The sequence below is a fragment of the Schistocerca serialis genome, chromosome 6 (assembly GCF_023864345.2).
Source record: "Schistocerca serialis cubense isolate TAMUIC-IGC-003099 chromosome 6, iqSchSeri2.2, whole genome shotgun sequence".
NCBI classification, from domain to species: domain Eukaryota; kingdom Metazoa; phylum Arthropoda; class Insecta; order Orthoptera; family Acrididae; genus Schistocerca; species Schistocerca serialis.
The window spans coordinates 520,990,217-521,010,397 of record NC_064643.1 but is presented as its reverse complement, the minus strand read 5'-3'; the positions used below and the strand labels follow the sequence as shown (position 1 = coordinate 521,010,397).

The 20,181-nt window shown below is 44.7% G+C and overlaps 1 protein-coding gene across 1 annotated transcript; it reads left to right on the top strand.

Annotated features, from left to right (window-relative positions):
• The first annotated feature begins 7,181 nt into the window (after positions 1 to 7,181).
• On the top strand, positions 7,182 to 19,344 carry LOC126484591 (uncharacterized). Its single transcript, XM_050108154.1, has 2 exons — positions 7,182 to 7,885; positions 18,907 to 19,344. Exons 1-2 carry the CDS (start codon positions 7,262 to 7,264, stop codon positions 19,096 to 19,098), a joined length of 816 nt encoding a protein of 271 aa, XP_049964111.1. The 5' UTR covers positions 7,182 to 7,261; the 3' UTR covers positions 19,099 to 19,344.
• Positions 19,345 to 20,181: the final 837 nt, after the last annotated feature.

Genomic DNA, 20,181 nt, shown 5'->3' with positions numbered 1-20,181 from the left:
TTTTTGTCCATGCCAGCATTTCACAAAATATGGAAGCCAAACAGCAGCAGGCAAAGGCAGCAGAAGAGAGTCGTTTCACCGTGTCGAAGTGTTCTGGTCCTACGAAAATCGCTAAGCGGGTCTGAGGCTTCCATCCAGTCCCTTGTTGACCAGTCTGTTGTGGCAGTTGGAAATAGAAAAACTCAGGCAGAAGTTTTAAATTTCACTTTCAAGAAATCGTTCACACAGGAGAATCGTACCAACATACCGTCATCTGACCATCGGACAAACTAGTAATGAGCATGCCTGGCGTAGAGAAACAACTGAGAGATTTGAAAGCAAATAAATCACCTGATCCGTACGGAACCTCAGTTCGATTTCACGATTTCACAGAGAGTACTCTACGGCATTGGCCGCTTACCTAGCTTGTAACGGTAAGTCCCAGGCGAATGGAAAGAAGCGCAGGTGACTCCAGTATAGCCGGCCGTGGTGGCCGAGTGGTTCTAGGCACTTCAGTCTGGAACCGAACGACCGCTAAGGTCGCAGGTTCGAATCCTGCCTCGGGCATGGATCTGTGTGATGTCCTTAGGTTAGTTAGATTTAAGTAGCTCTAGAGAACTGATAACCTCAGATGTTAAGTCACATAGTGCTCAGAGCCATTTGACTCCAGTAGATAAGAGGGTAAAAGAACGACCCGCAGAATTATAAACCAATACCCCTAACTTCGGTTTGCTTCAGAATCCTCAGCTCAGCTTGGATGAAAGGCAAGATTTCCGGAAAGCATTTGGCATGGTGTCCCATTGCAGACCGTTAACGAAGATACGAGCATATGGAGTAAGTTCATAGATATGCGAGTGGTTCTAAGACATCGTAAGCAATGGAACCCAGTATGTTATCCTCGACGGCGAGTGTTCAGCAGAGTGTCAGGACTACCCCAGGGAAGTTGATAGGACCGCTGTTGTTCTCTATATACTGTACCTAAAATATTTGACACACAGGGTGGGCAGCGATCTGCGGTTGTTTGCTGACGACGCTGTGGTGTACGGTAAGGAGTTGCAGTTGAGAGACTGTAGGAAGATACAAGAGGACTTAGACAATATTTGTAGTTGGTGTGATGAATGGCAGCCAGCTCAAAATGTGGGAAAATGTAAGTTAATGCGGATGAGTAGGAAGAACAAACTTCGTAATGTTCGGTTAAAGTGTCCTATTTGAGACAGTCAAGTCGTTTAAATACCTGCGCGTGATGTTGCAAAGCGATATGAAACGGAACGACCATATGAGAACTATGGTAGGGAAGGCGAATGTTCGACTTCGGTTTATTGGGAGAATTTTAGAGAAGAGTGGTTCACTTGTAAATGAGACCGCGTATGGGACGCTGGTGCGAAATATTCTCGAGTACTGCTCGAGTGTTTGGGATCGGTACGAGGTCGGATTGAAGGAAGACATCGAAGCAATTCAGAGGCGGACTGCTAGATTTGTTACCGGTAGGTTGGAACAACACGTACGTGTTACGAAGATGCTTCGGGAACTCAAACTGTAATCCCTGGAGGGAAGGCGTTTCTTTTCGAGAAACATTGCTGAGAAAAATTAGAGAATCGGCATTTGAAACTGACTGCCAAACGCTTCTACTGCCGCCAACATACATTGCGCTTGAGGACCATGAAGATAAGATTCTAGAAATTAGGGCTCATACAGAGCCATATAGATAGTCATTTTTCCCTCGATGTATTTGCGAGCGGAACAGGAAGGAAATGACAGGTAGTAGTACTATAGGACGCCATCCGGAACGCTCCGCGCGATGGCTTGCGAAGTGTATATGTAGATGTAGACTGCTGTTAAGGAATGCATTTTAGAGCCCATGTTTACTACACTTTTTACGTGGCATGATCTTTCCTGTCTCACCCATGAATACGGGCTTGTCCAGTTGTCCAAGTCTATTGAATCAACAATGTAAACTAGACTCTGTCCTATAGGGTATGACTTTTGAATCACACTGTATACAGTGATACGTAGTCCTCCCAAGTTCCTACAATAACCTGAAAAACAGTTTGCCATTTGAGAGCTCCTAATGTAAATGTGCTGCCTATACAGTACCCTTGTCCGAGATACCGTAAAACCACATATTAAGTCTACTGCATTTTTACTCAAGACAAACGCTATTTTAAATTGCGTTGCGTAGTCTGGGTAGACAGCCGCAGCGCAATGCAATGCGGCGGGTAGCGGATTCGGGACATAATTTTACCTGCGTAGCAATTGTGATTTCGCGATGTAAGATGATAAGCTAGTGGAAAATTCGCGTCTTAGCTAATAGGTCGACATCAGAGTTGTTGCGCCAAGTAGAGTGAACGCCCTTCAAAGCAGATATTGTAGGACAAATGCTGAATTCTTGTCCCAGACGACGTCAGTGTGTAATGTGAACGGAACACGAGAGTTCAAAGGATGTTTGCACTGTTTCAGTGAGTCATCAGGACAGTAATCTGACCTAGCGTGTGTCTGTTCCGTCTTCACACGTAAATGACTTTTAGTTGCACTGGAAATAAAAATATACAGGGTGATCAGAAACCGTCTGAAAAGATGGTAAGGTTGTTGCAGGATAGGTTGTGGTGAGAAATAATTGTTAAGAAAAAATTTCGACACGTTACGCCGTTTGCGGGTTCATTAGCGACGATGATTATTAGTGTTTTAGGGCGCACAACGCGGGTTCATTAGCATTGAAGCTGCCCAGTCAGGTCGTTGCACTAACACATTTAAGCTCCTCGTCAGATATAATTAGTGTCTGTTGTTCCCACAGCGTAGACAATAGCTCACGAGACTGCTCAGCCTTTGACTCTGGTTCGATCTCTAGCACTGCGCCGTGTCCAGTTTTTGTATGGTCCTCTTCTGCGGTTGAAAACTAAACGAAGGACATGTTTTCTGCCCCTCCCCCCCCCCCCCCCCCTCACATGAATTTGCGCGCGCAACAGCGATATCGGCTAACTTCAGTGCCAATTAACTCGGAGACGGTGCAACAAATCGAATTTTTGGTTAACAATTATTTCTCAGCACAACTTAACCTGCAACGCCCTTACAAGCTCTTCAAACTGTTTCTCACTACCTTCTTTGAAACTGCTCTGTAAAGTAAATATACAAGGTGATGAAAAAACGTTTACAAACTGACATTGAACATCGGGCATACAACAAGGATTAGTAATCATAGGAACCAGGGGTCACAAACACGAGAGGGCGCTACATTTACGACAGGGCGTTTCTATACAAACACGGACGGAGCGCAAGGACCATTCACACCGTGGAAGCGTTGGGAGGTAACATGGCTTCCAACACGTACCGCGAAATAGCTGAGATGCACTTGATTTACGGCGCGGCCGTCTGCAGTGGACGAGGAGTCGTGCACCACACTCGCCCGACATTGCGCATCGGATTTCCATTAATGCGAAAATGACGACCAAAATACAATCTCCAGATATTTTGCTCAAAAAATAATTGATTTTTATCGATCTATTATTGAAAATTCGCACATTAAATAGCAAAATAATGTTGATAACGACTTGTTTACAATTAATGTTTGAATTTATTGTAGAAACGACATTACAATGTGTCCTTAAAGTTATGGTGCGTTTTTAAGCGGTCACGCAACAACAATGAAACAAGACAGAAATGTAAAACTATGTAGACAGAATGGGAAACTACCCAAGTGTGTTTACCTGTTCAGCGCAGTTCGACGTGGCTTCCATTTATTGCACTACACAAATTTAAACGATATTCTAGTTCTTCCCACGGACGTGTAAGGACATCTGATGTAACAGCGTGAATAGCGTCTGTAATTCTCTGTTTTAAATTATTAATGTCGTTGATATGGTCACGGTACACGTGTTACTTCACATACTCAGTGTAGGCACGAGGATTTTCAGAAGCCCACATTCTGACATTACAGCGATGAACGTGACCACAAATAGGGATTGTAGCCTCATCGCTAAATACAATCTTCTTCATAAAAAGTTCATGAAAGTCCACCTTATTAATCTTATATGTAACAAACTCGAATCGTGTAAGTCTATCAGTCGGTTTGATAGCGTACAACAACTGTAATTTGAACCCGAAAAACGGAGAATTTTCTTTAAAACTTTACGAACGGTTCTTTTTTACGTTTAATTCTGGAGCGAGGGTAGGTACCGATTTTTTTTTTTTTTTTTTTTTTTTTTTTTTGCCCTTCTTTTGTAGAAAATGTTCAAATGTGTGTTAAATCTTATGGGACTTAACTGCTAAGGTCATCAGTCCCTAAGCTTACACACTACTTAACCTAAATTATCCTAAGGACAAACACACACACCCATGCCCGAGGGAGGACTCGAACCTCCGCCGGGACCAGCCGCACAGCCCATGACTGCAGCGCCTCAGACCGCTCGGCTAATCCTGCGCGGCTTTTGTAGATATGCTGTATAGCTTCTCCAGACTCTTCACTTACCGAAGGCCTACCAGAAAGGGGTTTCTCGAACAAGCTGCTACTACTCTTCTTCAACTGCGTATCCCACTGATTAATTTCAACGTAATATTAAACAGCCAACCGGAAGCACATTAACGTTAGGTACATTTACCCAGGTTTCGGCACCTACCAGAGGTGTCTTCATCAGAATGGTTGATAAATCACAAAACTACGTTGCTAAAAAGCAATAGTCGGAATTTTGGGCAGGTGTGCTCAAGTCAAAAGTATAAAAGTCGTTGTAGCTTTTGCCACATGTACGCAGCTGGGAACAACATCAGACTTTGAATAATTTTACGATTTAGTAACTGTTAATCCTGGTGAAGAGACCACTAGTAGGTGTCGGAACTTAGGTCAATGTACCTAACCGGTTGGCAGTTTAATCTCATATTGAAACTAATATACGGTTGCTGAATAATAGCCATGTTCGAAACCACTGGTTAATGTTATTTCTACACTACTGGCCATTAAAATTGCTACACCAAGAAGAAATGCAGATAATAAACGAGTATTCATTGTACAAATATATTATACTAGAACTCACATGTGATTACATTTTCACACAATTTGGGTACCACCTCTGGCCGTAATAACGGCCTTGATACGCCTGGGCATTGAATCAAACAGAGCTTGGATGGCGTGTACAGGAACAGCTGCCCATGCAGCTTCAACACGATACCACAGTTCATCAATAGTAGCGACTGGCGTATTGTGACGAGCCACTTGCTCGGCCACCATTGACCAGACGTTTTCAATTGGTGAGAGGTCTGGAGAATGTGCTGGCTAAGGCAGCAGTTAAACATTTTCTGTATCCAGAAAGACCCGTACGGGACCTGCAACATGCTGTCGAGCATTATCCCGCTGAAATGTAGGGTTTCGCGGGGATCGAATCAAGGGTAGAGCCACGGGTCTTAACACATCTGAAATGTAACGTCCACTGCTCAAAGTGCCGTCAATGCGAACAATAGGTGACCGAGACGTGTAACCAATTGCAGCCCATACCATCAGGCCGGGTGATAAGCCAGTATGGAGATGACGAATACACGCTTCCAATGTGCGTTTACCGCGATGTCGCCAAACGCGGATGCGACCATCATGATGCTGTAAACAGAACCTGAATTCACCCGAATAAATGACGTTTTGCCATTCGTGGACCCAGGTTCGTCGTTGAGCACACCATCGCAGGCACTCCTGTCTGTGATGCAGCGTCAAGGGTAACCGCAGCCATGGTCTCCGAGCTGATAGTCCATGCTGCAGCAAACGTCGTCGACCTGTTCGTGCAGATGGTTATTGTCTTGCAAACGTCCCCATCTGTTGACTCAGGGATCGAGACGTGGCTGCATAATCCGTTACAGCCATGTGGATGAGATGCCTGTCATCTCGACTGCTAGTGATACGAGGCCGTTGGGATCCTGCACGGAGTTCAGTATTACCCTCCTGAACCCTACATATTCTGCTAACAGTCATTGGATGTGGACCAACCCGAACAGCAATGTCGCGAGACGATAAACTGCAATCGCGATAGACCTTTATCAAAGTCGGAAACGTGATGGTACGCATTTCTCCTCCTTACACGAGGCATCACAACAACGTTTCACCAGGCAACGGCGGTCAACTGCTGTTTGTGTATGAGAAATCGGTTGGAAACTTTCCTCATGTCAGCACGTTGTAGGTGTCGCCACCGGCGCCAACCTTGTGTGAATGTCCTGAAAAGCTAATCATTTGCATATCACAGCATCTTCTTCCTGTCAGTTAAATTTCACGTCTGGAGCACGTCATCTTCGTGGTGTAGCAATTTTAATGCCCAGTAGCGTCAGTGGTGGCTCTTCGCTGTATACGGTTTCAAGTTTATCAAGCCACATACCACAATGAACTTTGCTCAGCATCGTCTACACCTCGTGGATGGACTGCTGCTACGCAGTTCGTTGTGTTGCATCACCACCAGCACGTGGACGCCACTGAACATTATTTTACAGGGACTCTTTGCGATCAACCCTTCGTTTTGGCTCTGTCAGCCACTAGAAGCGTTCACAGCTACGCCATGACTTTACGGATATACTGTATTTTCTGGTACCCCAAATGTTTTGATTCGTTCCACGTCCCCGAAGGCTCTACTTCATGATAGAGTTTACGGATGACAGTACATGAGAGAGTGAGTGAGTGAGCGCGCTTTTCGGGCGTCCCTGCGGGACCGCTCTTTTTGCGACTTCAGGCTCAAGTGCCACGTCCTGGTTCCAGATGATAACTGCCGCGCTGCTGCTGGTCGCCTGCTGCCCTCTGTGCGCCGACGCGGACGTGTCGGAGCTGCTTGCGGCGCCGCCCGCCGACGCCTTCACCAGCGACTTCCGGCAGGCTGGCGAGTCGCTGCCGCAGCCGCAGGGCCCACCAGTGGACGCGCGCTTCCTGCAGAGCGCCGGCTCGCCCAGGGGGTTCCCCGCGCGCCCGCCTCCGCCGCCACTATCGCCGCTGGCGGGGCAGCCGTCCGGCGACTTGGTCCCCACTCGGCGAGTCTTCTTCAGGCTCGGCGACAACCCGCCACTGTCGGACCTCGATGGCCTCACGGCGCGTGCTGCCAGCTGCAGAGACTCCGGCTCGTGCCCTGATCCCCTGCAGGTGACATCGTTCCCCAACCCCAACAACTTCTTCACAGGATTCCCTACCGCAGCACCATCCGACGCCGTACCTCGCGTGCAGAGTTTCGCCAACTTCCCCCCACCACCAGAATTTTCCCGCTCCCCTGTCAGCTCGGTATCGCCTCTCCCGTTAACTGGAACGTTCCAGAATCAGGCACCCTCACAGACTCTGATGGAGGCGCGTCCTAATGTTTCGCCTGCTGCAGTCTCATTTCGCACTTCTCCTCAGTTTTCTAACAACGCTCTCCCTGCGCAGCTGACCTCGAGATCTGACGTCCCTCCGCTTTCATTTTCCAACAACGCACCGCCTACGCAACTGTTCTCCAGATCTGACGCTCCTCGCTTGTCATTTACAAATACTTTGCCGCCAGCTCAACCCATCTTCAGATCTGACACTTCCAGGGTGGCGCTTCCTAACAGTGCACCTCAAACACAGATGGGCTCTGACGTCCCACGGCTGTCATTTCCCAACAATGCACCTCCAGCGAGGGTTGTGTTCAGACCAAATGCTCCTCAGGTGCCAATCTCAAATGGCGCATCGCCAACGCAGCTGTTCCCCAGATCAGAAGCTTCTCGCCCGTCAATCTCCAACACTGCGGCTCCATCACAAGTGGGGCCCAGCTCTGGCGCTTTTCGTTTCGCACCTTCCACGAGTGCTTCTTCATCGCAGCTGGTCTCCAGGCCTGAAGCGTTTTCTTCACCACAGAGAGTATCGATTTCAAACAGGGCTCTCTGCACACCAGAGAATCCGTGCAACTTCCCAGCAATCTCAAACGAAATATCTGCTGGAAAAGAGGTAAGAATTCTTAATAACGTTTACATACGTATATTGATATATGCATCTGCTGCAGAGACAAACTGTCTTGGTTGCAGGCTTGTAATTATTATTTATTTACCAATTACGAGTTTCGCCTGTTTAAGGCACCTACGTATGGCGTTACTCAAAAAAATGCTTGATCGCATTTTGAAAACTGGAGTATTAGTAAGAAACGGCTTACTGATATTAGAGGGTGTTAGGAATACGTGATGTCGTGTATGCCCCAGTAAATAAATGCCCTCGTCAAATATTCGGAAACATCTCCCGGTGTCCTATAAATCAAAAAAATCGCACTTTGAAGAAAGAAGACAAAAAACAACAGATTAACCTGTTGAGGGATGCACCATGAGTTCAAAACAGTATCAGGCCTACATAAATCTGTCATCATGTTAACACGTTGGAGGTGAAGTTGCTCATATCCGGGCTACGCAAATAGCACTAGGGGGTGGGCACTGGAATACAGCCGGCCGGTGTGGCCGAGCGGTTCTAGGCGCTACAGTCTGGAACCGCGCGACCGCTACGGTCGCAGGTTCGAATCCTGCCTCGGGCATGGATGTGTGTGATGTCCTTAGGTAAGTTAGGTTTAAGTAGTTCTAAGCTCTAGGGGACTGATGACCTCATAAGTTAAGTCCCATAGTCCTCAGAGCCATTTGAACCATTTTGAACTGAAATACAGAGAAGCGAGCGTCGAGTGTCCGCACCTCACAGCAGATGGCGTCAGTGAGCTGTCAGTCACCAAGTACTATTTAATTGCCAAATATAGGCAAGGGATATATAGCAAAACATGAGCTATTACGAATCATACATAAAACTGATCTGAAACTAATCGTATTAAAATTGTGGGTAATCTAACAAGGTAAAAAGTAAGGTCTCTATGTACGTGTGATAACCGACGTACTGTATAATCAAAACAGAAAGACTAAAAATTACGGTTTGAAAGGTAACAAATACGAGGTAGCTCAGACATGTCGCATAGTATCCTAAGTTTAGTCTGAGCTACCTTGTATTTGTCGAAAACGTTGATTACATTTTAAACTGTAATTTTTAGCCTTCCTGTTTTACTTATTGCTTCTTATTTGGTATACGCACCGTATTCTACACCGCATGTTGGTTGTCACCCACACATAGAATCTGCATGTGGTACTGATAATACCTAAGGTTTGTGTGGCAAGTGGTCACAGTATGACACGATCTAATGCTGTTGCTTGTTTCTCCCTCTGTATAGATTCACTTGTATACATTATTTATTAACCATAGATTTTGCTCCATACATTCGAGATTATGGGCGCGCGCTACTGCTGGCTCTTGGCTCCATGCAGTCTTTCACAGAGAAAAAGGAAGTGATATTGGGAAGTGTTTCTGTATTTGTTCCCTATGGAGGCCTGGAGGACCATTTGATTTTTGTGCATCTCATATCGCCAGTATTTTAGGCTCTACTGCTTAATGCTCCAGTTTTATGTTAATTGTAATCTTTTCAACTTCTATATGGGCCTGTAATGTATAACCAGTTACCTCCTGCATTCATCTTTGACGATTGTCATTACCATTTGAGAGTCTTTCATGCGTTACAGCAACAAATTTTATTCATTAATTTTTATCTTGTTTTTCTGGCCCATGTTTGTAAACGGATTACCCACAATGTTTAATACGATTAGATTAATATCTGTGTTGTTCGTGATAGCTCTCATGTTTTGCTATTTCATCCTTGCCTATATTTGGCAAGTATATAATACATGGCAACTGTTAGTACACTGACGCCACCTGCTGTTAGCTGGAGACACTCGGCTTCTTTGTGTCCATGCCCAGTACTATTTGCGTAGCCAGAATATGAGCAATTGCACATCCAACATGTTTACTTGGTGACAGATCTACGTAGGCCTGATACTGTTTTGTACTTATTGGACTTTGGTGCATGACTCAAGAAGTTAATCCGTTGTTTTTCTTTTTCTTCTTTATTCAAAGTGTGTACTATATTTTCATGATAAAACCGGTCACCGGGTTTGATTATTTTTCGGCTACATTCAGTTCTATTCAGTTTTATATTTGAAGAGACAATTATTTGCTTGGACATTTTGTGTGCTTGGTGTCCCGTGTGCCTAACATTACCTGTTATCAGTAAGTCGTGCTACAGTTTCCTGCCAGTAACTCCAATTTTGAATAATGGAATTATGATACTTCCAATGAAGTTTACATATTTTGTGTAGACCAATCTGAAGATTCCTGAATCAGGCGAAACGCGTCTTTGATAAATAAGTAATAACTACAAACCTGCAACCAAGATCTCTCTCTGTCTCTCTACTTCTCTCTCTCTCTCTCTCTCTCTCTCTCTCTCTCTCTCTCTCTCTCTCTCTCTTTCTCCCTCCCTCTCTCCCCCCCTCTTTCTCTCTCTCTCTCCCTCTTTCTCCCTCTCTCTAAACGTGTGTGTGTGTGTGTGTGTGTGTGTGTGTGTGTGTCTGTGTGTGTATTTTTCAGCAAAGCTCTTGAAAAACTGAAGTAATTCTGATGTAGAAAGACGGATCCGGTGATCATACTTCCAATGCCGTTGACGAACGTCTCTTGCATAGCACATTGGGAACAGTACATGGGAATTATTTTACAGGAAGAATCTATTTATCTGACGTTGTCGAGTTGGTGACATAATCGACTGGATGACTTTCTGGGTGATGGTTTTACTTTCTCTTTGTCCTTTAAAAAACATCAACAGTTAGTGTAGATGATGACCCCTCTTGATGCTATTATTGACGGAGGTGGTTCCCTGTATGCAGGACGGCAAAAGAAAACCCGCCCGAGACGTTAGTGCTGCATTTCGTCACAACTGTGTGATACAGTGTACACAACGAAGCATCAAATTCAAGAGTGCTTAGGAAATAAATTGTGATCTAGAGAAGTATAACTTTTCGCTAAACGCTATTAGTAACATAATTTACTAGCGACTGCCAAAAGTTATTATTACCTCTCATGTTTATTAAGCTTAAGGACCTTATGGACAAAATAAGATATATTACGGCATGTAGGTCACCTCCTATCCCTCGCTCCATTTTCGAGTGGAAAAGGAAAAGGTAGAGCTAACAATGGTATAACGTACGTGTCACCTTGTTCTGTACATCGGGTTTCGGTCTGCTGAGGTACATTCACACCACCTCCTCTTAAGAGCAGTTCTCCTATTCAGGCATATAAAAATATTCCAAGCTAGTTTTATTTTGGTCACTCTGTAACCGACAGTTCCGACTACGCGGAAGTCGACGAATAGAAGAAAGCTTTGCATCCAGCACCCTTGCCTATAGTCTACACTATTTTCTTCCAGGCCTGCTTGAGCAGTATATATATTTTAAGGATTCCATATGGAGCAACACATAATTTCTTTGTATATTTTTTGTGCACCCTTACGTTTTTTGTTATGTTAGACAATCACCTGTGGGTTTCACTTTCAAAAAAATTTACACTTCAGAATAACCAAGAGCTTCCGATACAATAACTATTTGTTTACTACTGGTTAATACAATTTATATTATATTAAGTGCCACGTTCAACTATACGGGGTGATCAGAAACAGTCTAAAAAGCTCTTATGAGTGCTGCAGGGTAGCTTGTTTTGTTAAGCAAAAAATTTGATACGTTACTCCGTTTCCGAGATATATAGCATTGGAGTTAACCAATCAGGTCATCGCGCGCGCGAATTCAAGCACTTGCATGCGCTAAAATATGGTAATGCACAGACATCTATGGGTTCGTAGGTTATTACGTGTTCAGATGCTCATTACCAGATAAAAATGTGTCTTTGCGGAAGTGATAAATTTAAGCTCGGTGAGAAAAGCCCCTTTTTTTTTATTTGTGGAAACCAAACAAAGAACAGGTTTGGCGACACGCCGCTGTCAGGCTGCTTGAATTTTAGCGCATGACGACCTCACTGGCTAACTTCAATGCTAAACAACTAGGAAGCGCAGGAACATAACTAATTTTTTTCTTAATAATCTTTTTATCAGCACAATCTCCCCTGCAACACTCTTACATGTTTTTATGCTGTTTCTGACCACCCTGTATAGATGACGAAGACGCCTCTCTTATTATATACGTGAAAAATGTAAACACTATAAACCCCCGTCCTTATTCTGTAAATAATTGAACTCCCATGTGTAAAAAGGCTTCAAACCTTTGATAATTTTACGAATGAGTTAACGTATTAAGTATTTTCCGTTGAGCATGTAAAACCTTTATGGTTGGAGACAAAAAACTCCAAATGACGTCGGTTTGATTTGTTTTGTACAAATAACTTTTACCGCATCCTGCAGGCCCACATCAAAAATACGAGCAGCATTTTGCCCTACTTTCTCGTAGGCCATATATATAGTAGTCATTTAAGAACTACTCGCCAACAAAGTTTCCGATTTCGAGAAGTAATATATGTTTCTAAAAAGCTTGCAATCCGTTTGAGGAAAAGTCAGTTTTTCAGACGTCTCGATGTTTGTGGCGTAATGCCTTTAGAAATATGCGTCGTACCACGATATAATTTTGCCGTTACATTCAGTGGTGTATGTGGATACTGTACGCAAAACATGTTTCGAACAGAGCTAGTAGTAGCCTAAAGAAGTATTAACTGAAACGTCATGTCTGACGCCGAAGCTTTACTGCATGAACAGCGAAACTAAAAAAAAAAACTTGTATTTATTTCTTTATTTTATGGAGCGATAAGAACTTTCGAGAAGGTTTGAAATTGTCTGTAATGTTTCTTGGAATTCGGCAAGTGTTCTCATTCTTAAATACTGGTTGAATATAATCTGGATAATCTGCGCGAAGTGAGATCCACTGCCTCAAGACACAAACATTATTTCTAACTTTAATACGCTATCGAGTCACGTAAATGTGACCACATGTTAAAAACCTGAATAACCACCTTTTGCGGCACGAGATGTGGAGGGAGAGTGTTAATGAGGTTCCAGAAGGTACCGACAGGGACGGAGAGGTATGGTAACTCCAGTGCCGTGGCCAGGTGAGCTAGGTTTCTTGATTGAGGATCCGTAGCGCGAACTATCCGATCAAGGTGGTCCTACAGATTCTCTATTGGGTTTAAATCCGGGACGTTTGGCGGCCAGAGGAGAATGATAAACTCACCCTGGTGCTATTCAAAACATGCTCGTATATTGCGAGCTGTGTGACACTTTGCAATGTCCTGGTGGTATATGCCATCGTGCTGAGGAAAAATGAAACAGCACATGGAACCCAAGGATAGATGCATATTTGCGTTGATCCTTAGGGCCTTCCAGAATGACAATATTACCCAGGGAAAACCACGAAAACATTCCCCAGACCTCAAGACTCCCTCCTGGTTGAAGGGTGTTTGCTTTCAGATGTTTCACGGCCATCAGCACATTGGAACCTGAAACGTGATTCATCTTAAAAGGTCCCCTGTCACCACTCCGTGGAGGTGCAGTTTCGCCACTGGCATGAAATTCCGGCCTTCTTCGACGACGAGCAGCAGTCAGCATGGGTACACGAACCAATAGCCAGTTGCGGACGACCATATGCAGCAACTTTCGCTCAGCGTTTCGTCAAGAAACACTGGGTGACTCTGTTGGTAGACCCTTGGTTCTTCGGGGCGGTGAGTCGCTCAACAGTTTCCAGAATGAGTTTTTCACTCTGCAGCGGAGTGTGCGCTGATATGAAACTTCCTGGCAGATTAAAACTGCGTGCCGGACCGAGACTCGAACTAGGGACCTTTGCCTTTCGCGGGCAAGTGCTCTACCAACTGAGCTACCCAAGCACGACTCACGCCCCGTCCTCACAGCTTTACTTTTGCCATTATCTCTTCTCCTACCTTCCGATACTGGCAGAACCAACTGAGCTACCCAAGCACGACTCACGCCCCGTCCTCACAGCTTTATTTCTGACAGTATCTCGTCTCCTACCTTCCAAACTTTACAGAAGCTCTCCTGCGATCCAGAAGAGCTTCTGTAAAGTTTGGAAGGTAGGAGATGAGATATTGGCAGAAGTAAAGCTGTGAGCACGGGGCGTGAGTCGTACTTGGGTAGCTCAGTTGGTAGAGCACTTGCCCGCGAAAGGCAAAGGTCCCAAGTTCGAGTCTCGACCCGGCACACAGTATTAATCCGTCAGGAAGTTTCGCTCAACAGTTGCACGTCTACTCGTCCGTGCATGTCACCGCAGCTGTGGTTCATCCCTGTCATCTATGGACTCTGGTATCCCACAGTTGGCTCGGCGCCAATTTTGGATAGCCCCACTGTGGCATGCACAATTAAGTTTAACGACAGCGACACACGAACATTTTACAAACTTAGCAATATCGGAAGTATTTCTACCCTTGGCCCGAAAACCAATGATCATGTCCTTTTCGACATCGGGTAAATCGCTGCGTTGCGAACTAGGACAACGATTGCATTGTTATCCGCGTCCGCCCGACTCGCTCTGTCACCCTCCACTGCTAGTGCTGCCACCTGAGTCTGTGATTGAGTATTGCACGTTGACTTCGAACAAAGAGGGCGGTCCCTGTAATTTAACTGAAGCACATATATGGTTTATTGTGTTAAACCTCTAACGTAGGATGATTTTACATCCTACTAGATTATGAGAGCATTTTAAATTTTTAAATTTGGTCATTAATTATTATATGAATAACAGAAAAACAAATTTTTGTTGCTCCTGAAAGCCGTTAGACAGGCAAATGTGACTGGGACTGGATGAAAAATTAAGTGTTTTAGCCGTTTAGTAATGTAGAGGATTATAACGAAGACAATGTCAAAAGGAACTATATGCTATGGTACACGTCATTCTGAGCCGAAATTACATAACGGCACAACAACCGAAATCGCGAACATGAATAAATACATTTAATAAGACAAGGTGAAAAATGTTGTATTTTCCGAAACATATAAGGCTTTACGTATAACCTCATTCGGTTATTTATTTTGCTCTCTGTGTTTGTGATATTGCTGGTATTTCTTACAGGGAAAAAAATCAATTTAACAGAAGAGACGAGATGAATGTGAATGCGTGAGTAAATAGAGACAACCAAATATATATATTTACACAGAGAGACTTTCCAGCATTCCGGCAGTGGTTTGACTGGTCTGACGCGGCCCACTACCGACTCCTTTCTGTGCCCGCCTTTCCATCTCAGAGTACCAGCTGCAACCTATGTCCTCAGTTATCTGCTAGATGTATTCCAATCTCTGTCTTCCTATACAGTTTTTACCCTCTGCGGCTCCCTCCAGGACCAAGGAAGTTATTCCCTGGTGTTTTGCCGACGTCCCATCATCCTGTCCGTTCTTCTTAGCAGTATTTTCCATATATTTCTTACCTCGCCAATCCTGCAGAGACCATCCTCATTCCTTAGTTTATCAGTACACGTAACTTCCAACAGCACCACGTCTCAAATGTCTCTATTATCATCTGTTCCGATTTTCCCGCAGTCGATGTTTCACGACCATGCAATTATCTTTTCACAGACGTGCGATTCTCTACTAACCATGACTTGTCTTCATTTACGCGTTCTTTTTTGAACCGAGAGTGCAACAGGCTCTGCTTGCTCAGCATTTTCCGAATCTCGTTATTAAATCATGGTGGGTCCTTTCTGTCCTTAATTCACTCACTATTCACATAATTCTCTAAACCAAGTTTTACAGCCTGCTTAAACTTTGTCCATAATTACTCTCCGTCCATCTTACTGGAACAAGTGATCTCGATCATTGTCTAAGTGAGAAGCTAACAACTGATTATCGGCTGTTTCTAGCAGAAACACTCTCATAGCCTTCTTGACTAATCTGTTAACTTTCGTAATCATAGTTGCTATAATGACATCATCATCGTTAGTCCTCGTTTCGATACTGACGTTGCCCATAAGGTCTGGCTATTTGTAGCTACAAGAGCTAAAATATTTCCATTTCGTGTGGACTGCTGAACTAGCTGCTCAAGACAGTTTTCAGAAAACGTGTCTCTACTCCCTACAATGAATATATAGACATCCCAGGCCATACTTGGTAAGTTAAAGTCGCCTCCAACTAGCAGTGCATGATCTAGGAATTTACCCGATACTAACCAAAGACAACGACAGTTTGTGTCTGGCCGTAGAGCATGGCTGGATAGCCGAATGGTTAAGGGGACTGCTTGCGACAAGATGGAAATTCGGGCTCGAGTACCAGCTACCAGCCCGGCACAAACATTCACTTTCGTCATTCCATTATACAGCTAAAAGTTGTAGATATTCGCAACTGCGAATACATTTCTTGTATTTCGTAACAACTGTAGTCGCTGCAGTGCTGCTTCTTCGAACATGCATGCACTGCAGTATCATATTTATCCGCCGATACAGGGCTAGCGACTTTCAATTAAAATGTCTCTCCTGTTCAGGAATATGCACAATGAATGTACGAGTGCAGGTTGTACACACAAGGACTGTGGTGTCACCGCCAGACACCACACTTGCTAGGTGGTAGCCTTTAAATCGGCCGCGGTCCGTTAGTATACGTCGGACCCGCGTGTCGCCACTGTCAGTGATTGCAGACCGAGCGCCGCCACACGGCAGGTCTAGAGAGACTTACTAGCACTCGCCCCAGTTGTACAGCCGACTTTGCTAGCGATGCTACACTGACAAATACGCTCTCATTTGCCGAGACGATAGTTAGCATAGCCTATAGCTACGTCATTTGCTACGACCTAGCAAGGCGCCATTACCAGTTTATATTCAGTGTAATAATGTCTAAACAAGAGCGATGTACACCGATTGTGGATTAAAGTTAAGTATTACATCAACTACGTACTTTATTTGCTACTATTAATTCCCTTAAATGTTCCAGACCTCGCGCCAGCCTGCGTGAGCTTAAGCGCATGCCTTTCGGCTTCCTCTCATAGTAACTTGGCTGTCTTGCCAAGTCACAACAAGAACCACTACATATTGCAATTTGGGTCTAACCATGAACTGTTCTCGTATAGTCGAAGTGCTTAAGGCAACCGCTCGCGACAAGCGGGGAAATCCAGGGTCGAGTCACGGACCCGCACAAATTTTCAATGTCGTTATTCCATTATACAACTGAAGGTTGTCCATATCCGCAACTGCGAATACATTTGATATTGTCATTGTGTGCTATTCTCTTTGCCACTCATACACTTTCCATAATTTTAACTCATGTTTCGTTGTTATTTCCTGACTCATCATTTCTCTCATCTTGGGAGGATTCCCTCTATATCTGACAGTAATATGCATTTGGCACATGCCTCTTATGATTAATAGTGCCTCCGTCAATATTGTTCCATATGTCAGTGAGACTTAGCAACACACTTTTCGGTGCACGTCTTAGGATTAAATTGTTTCGACTGTATCACGGCCTGTGTGCCACCACGCTGGCGGCAAATCCCACGACAGCAGTGAGTATTGTGTTATGATAGAGTCGAAGCTGTGGCAAAGGGATCTTAAAGTCATTTGCACCCAGTGTTTCCAACTTGCACATATTTTTGTTAGTTTTCTGACCTATGTGAGATGTATGAGTGTGAAGGTTACCCTTCTCGTCCTAGTGTACGCCTAAATACATATCTCACTGCATCGCACCGGAGTCTCCCTTCCCCCTCCCCACCAATCCCAATCCAAATTTTGAGAGTGGGATTCCGCGAGAGGGAGAGGCTCCCTTTGAGCAGCAGGTAGTCTTATTTGCTGCGATTTCTAATTTGTTATCTGAGTGCCACGTTTGCACCTGAGCAACTAGATAACATGCTTTTCTTTCCATCCTGGCTCTTAGTTTTCTGCCGCCACAACCAGTGTGTCGACGGCATAGGTTATTACCCTCGACACTTCAGCGTTTTCGTTTGCAGTTGTTAGCAAAGGCTCAAGAGTAAGGTCTCAGAAAATTAGTCCACATATCCCTGTTGACAGCCCTTAGTAATTCGCCAGACTACTTTACTGGACGTTGCACTCTACTCCACAATTTGCCCTCCACAGTAAGCTAGGAAGTTATGATACGAACATTTTGGATCCTCCAATTGCCGTAAGCGGAAAACTTTGCTGGCACCACAGGTTGCCAAAGGCGCCCGAGATGTCAACCATGACTCCTATTACATATTTGTTACTGCAGTATACACAATGCTGAGGGCACAGTTAACTGCATCGTCTATAGGTCTGCCCTCTCTGAAGTCGATCCGGCTCTGGTCGAGACCCTGTCGCTCCCAGTGGGACTTCAGTCTGTTGCACAACAAGCATTCCTGTACTTTATTCAAGATGCTAATAAGGCAGTTAGGTCTGTAGCTCTTATGAACCATTGCTCTTCTGGACTATTAAAGACTTGCAGACCGTAGGAATCTAACTCATTCAGCATGTGAAGACATGAACAATTTTGTTCTTTGCTGTTTTCAGTGTCTTTTTTTTTAATGTTATCAGGACGGGACGCTTTTCCATTCTTTGGCTGAGCTATAGCAGCTGCACCTTATTCTTCCGCAAATGGTAGGATGAATACATTTTCGAGAATCTCTTTGACCATGAGTTTCGCTGTTATATTCTGGAAGAAGCCACTTCAGCGAGTATTCATTGTAGTCCCTCCAACCTCCGATCCTGTTTAACACAGCTGGTCTTTTTACTCTATTGCTTCTTTTAGGAGTACTCCTCTTCTTGCCGGCCGCGGTGGTCTCGCGGTTAAGGCGCTCAGTCCGGAACCGCGCGACTGCTACGGCCGCAGGTTCGAATCCTGCCTCGGGTATGGATGTGTGTGATGTCCTTAGGTTAGTTAGGTTTAAGTAGTTCTAAGTTCTAGGGGACTGATGACCACAGCAGTTTAGTCCCATAGTGCTCAGAGCCATTTGAACCATTTTTGAACTCCTCTTCTTAGTTGTCTTTGCTTCCAGTGCCTTTTCTTCGTGGTATCTATGACAGCTCTGTATTCGGTTTCTCTGATCTATATAAGACAAGTCTGGCATACGCAGCCGACAACGTGACAGCATTCTTTCTTTGTTTCTAATGTAGTTTCATGTACCAACCGGTCAGTTTTGATGTATTTCCCTGAATTACAGACACCAGCCAACTACCAGTTCAGCTACGCGGTGCAGGACGCCGCCTCCGCCTCAGATTTCGCCCACGAGGAATCTGCGCAACAGGAGGGCATCAAGGGCCAGTACCGCGTGCTGCTTCCAGACGGCCGGCAGCAGGTCGTCTCGTACAGAGCCGACGAGACCGGCTTCAGGCCGGAGGTATCCTACCAGTAGCTCCAAGCCGCACTACCGCCAGCCGGCCAGCTGGAGGAGGTATCTCACCAGCACCTCCACAACAGAACACCACCGGCAGTTTCCCCCTCACCGTCAAGGTTGACGAAACAGTTACCGCAGCATTTGCACGATGACTCTGGCGCTGCACGACACAAGAACACAAGCCTTGAGAAGTGTTTCACCACCAGATTACGTTAAGAAATACCTGCGGCAGAGGAGAATGGAGCAGCTTCTCAGTACCGAATATGCCATCGGACTAACACACTTGTGAGGTGCCACAGTTCGATACGTCATGTGGCTTCTCAAAAGACATGTTCCCATTAACTTATACGATGTTATTTGTACGTAATTTTTTGTGCCAAATAATACGAATAAATGCAGATACTTCGAAGTAAACCATTTATTTTTCTATAATTCTAACCAATTTCTTTCCTGCATATCCGCAAAATTTACGTACCACTTTCTGCGCTTCGAAAAAATTTGTCGAGACCAGAAACCATATATGGTGAATAGCCTCAGTTGAAGGTGGCGGGGGTAAAATACAGGGAGCGAAAGGCTATTTACAACTTGTACAGAAACCGTATGGTAATTATAAGAGTCGAGAGACATGAAAGGGAAGCAGTGGATGGGAAGGGAGTGAGACAGGGTTGTAGCCTATCCCCGATGTTATTCAATCTGTATATTGAGGAAGCAGTGAAGGAAACAACAGAAAAATTCGGAGTAGGAATTAAAATCCACGGAGAAGAAATAAAAACTTTGAGGTTCGCCGTTGACATTGTAATTCTGTCAGAGACAGCAAAGGACCTGGAAGAGCAGCTGAACGGAATGGACAGTGTCTTGAAAGGAGGATATACGATGAACATCAACAAAAGCAAAACGAGGATAATGGAATGTAGTCGAATTAAGTCGGGTGATGCTGAGGGAATTAGATTAGGAAATGAGACACTTGAAGTAGTAAAGGAGTTTTTCTATTTGGAGAGCAAAATAACTGATGATGGTCGAAGTAGAGAGGATATCAAATGTAGACTGGCAATGGCAAGGAAAGCGTTTCTGAAGAAGAAAAATTTGTTAACATCGAGTATA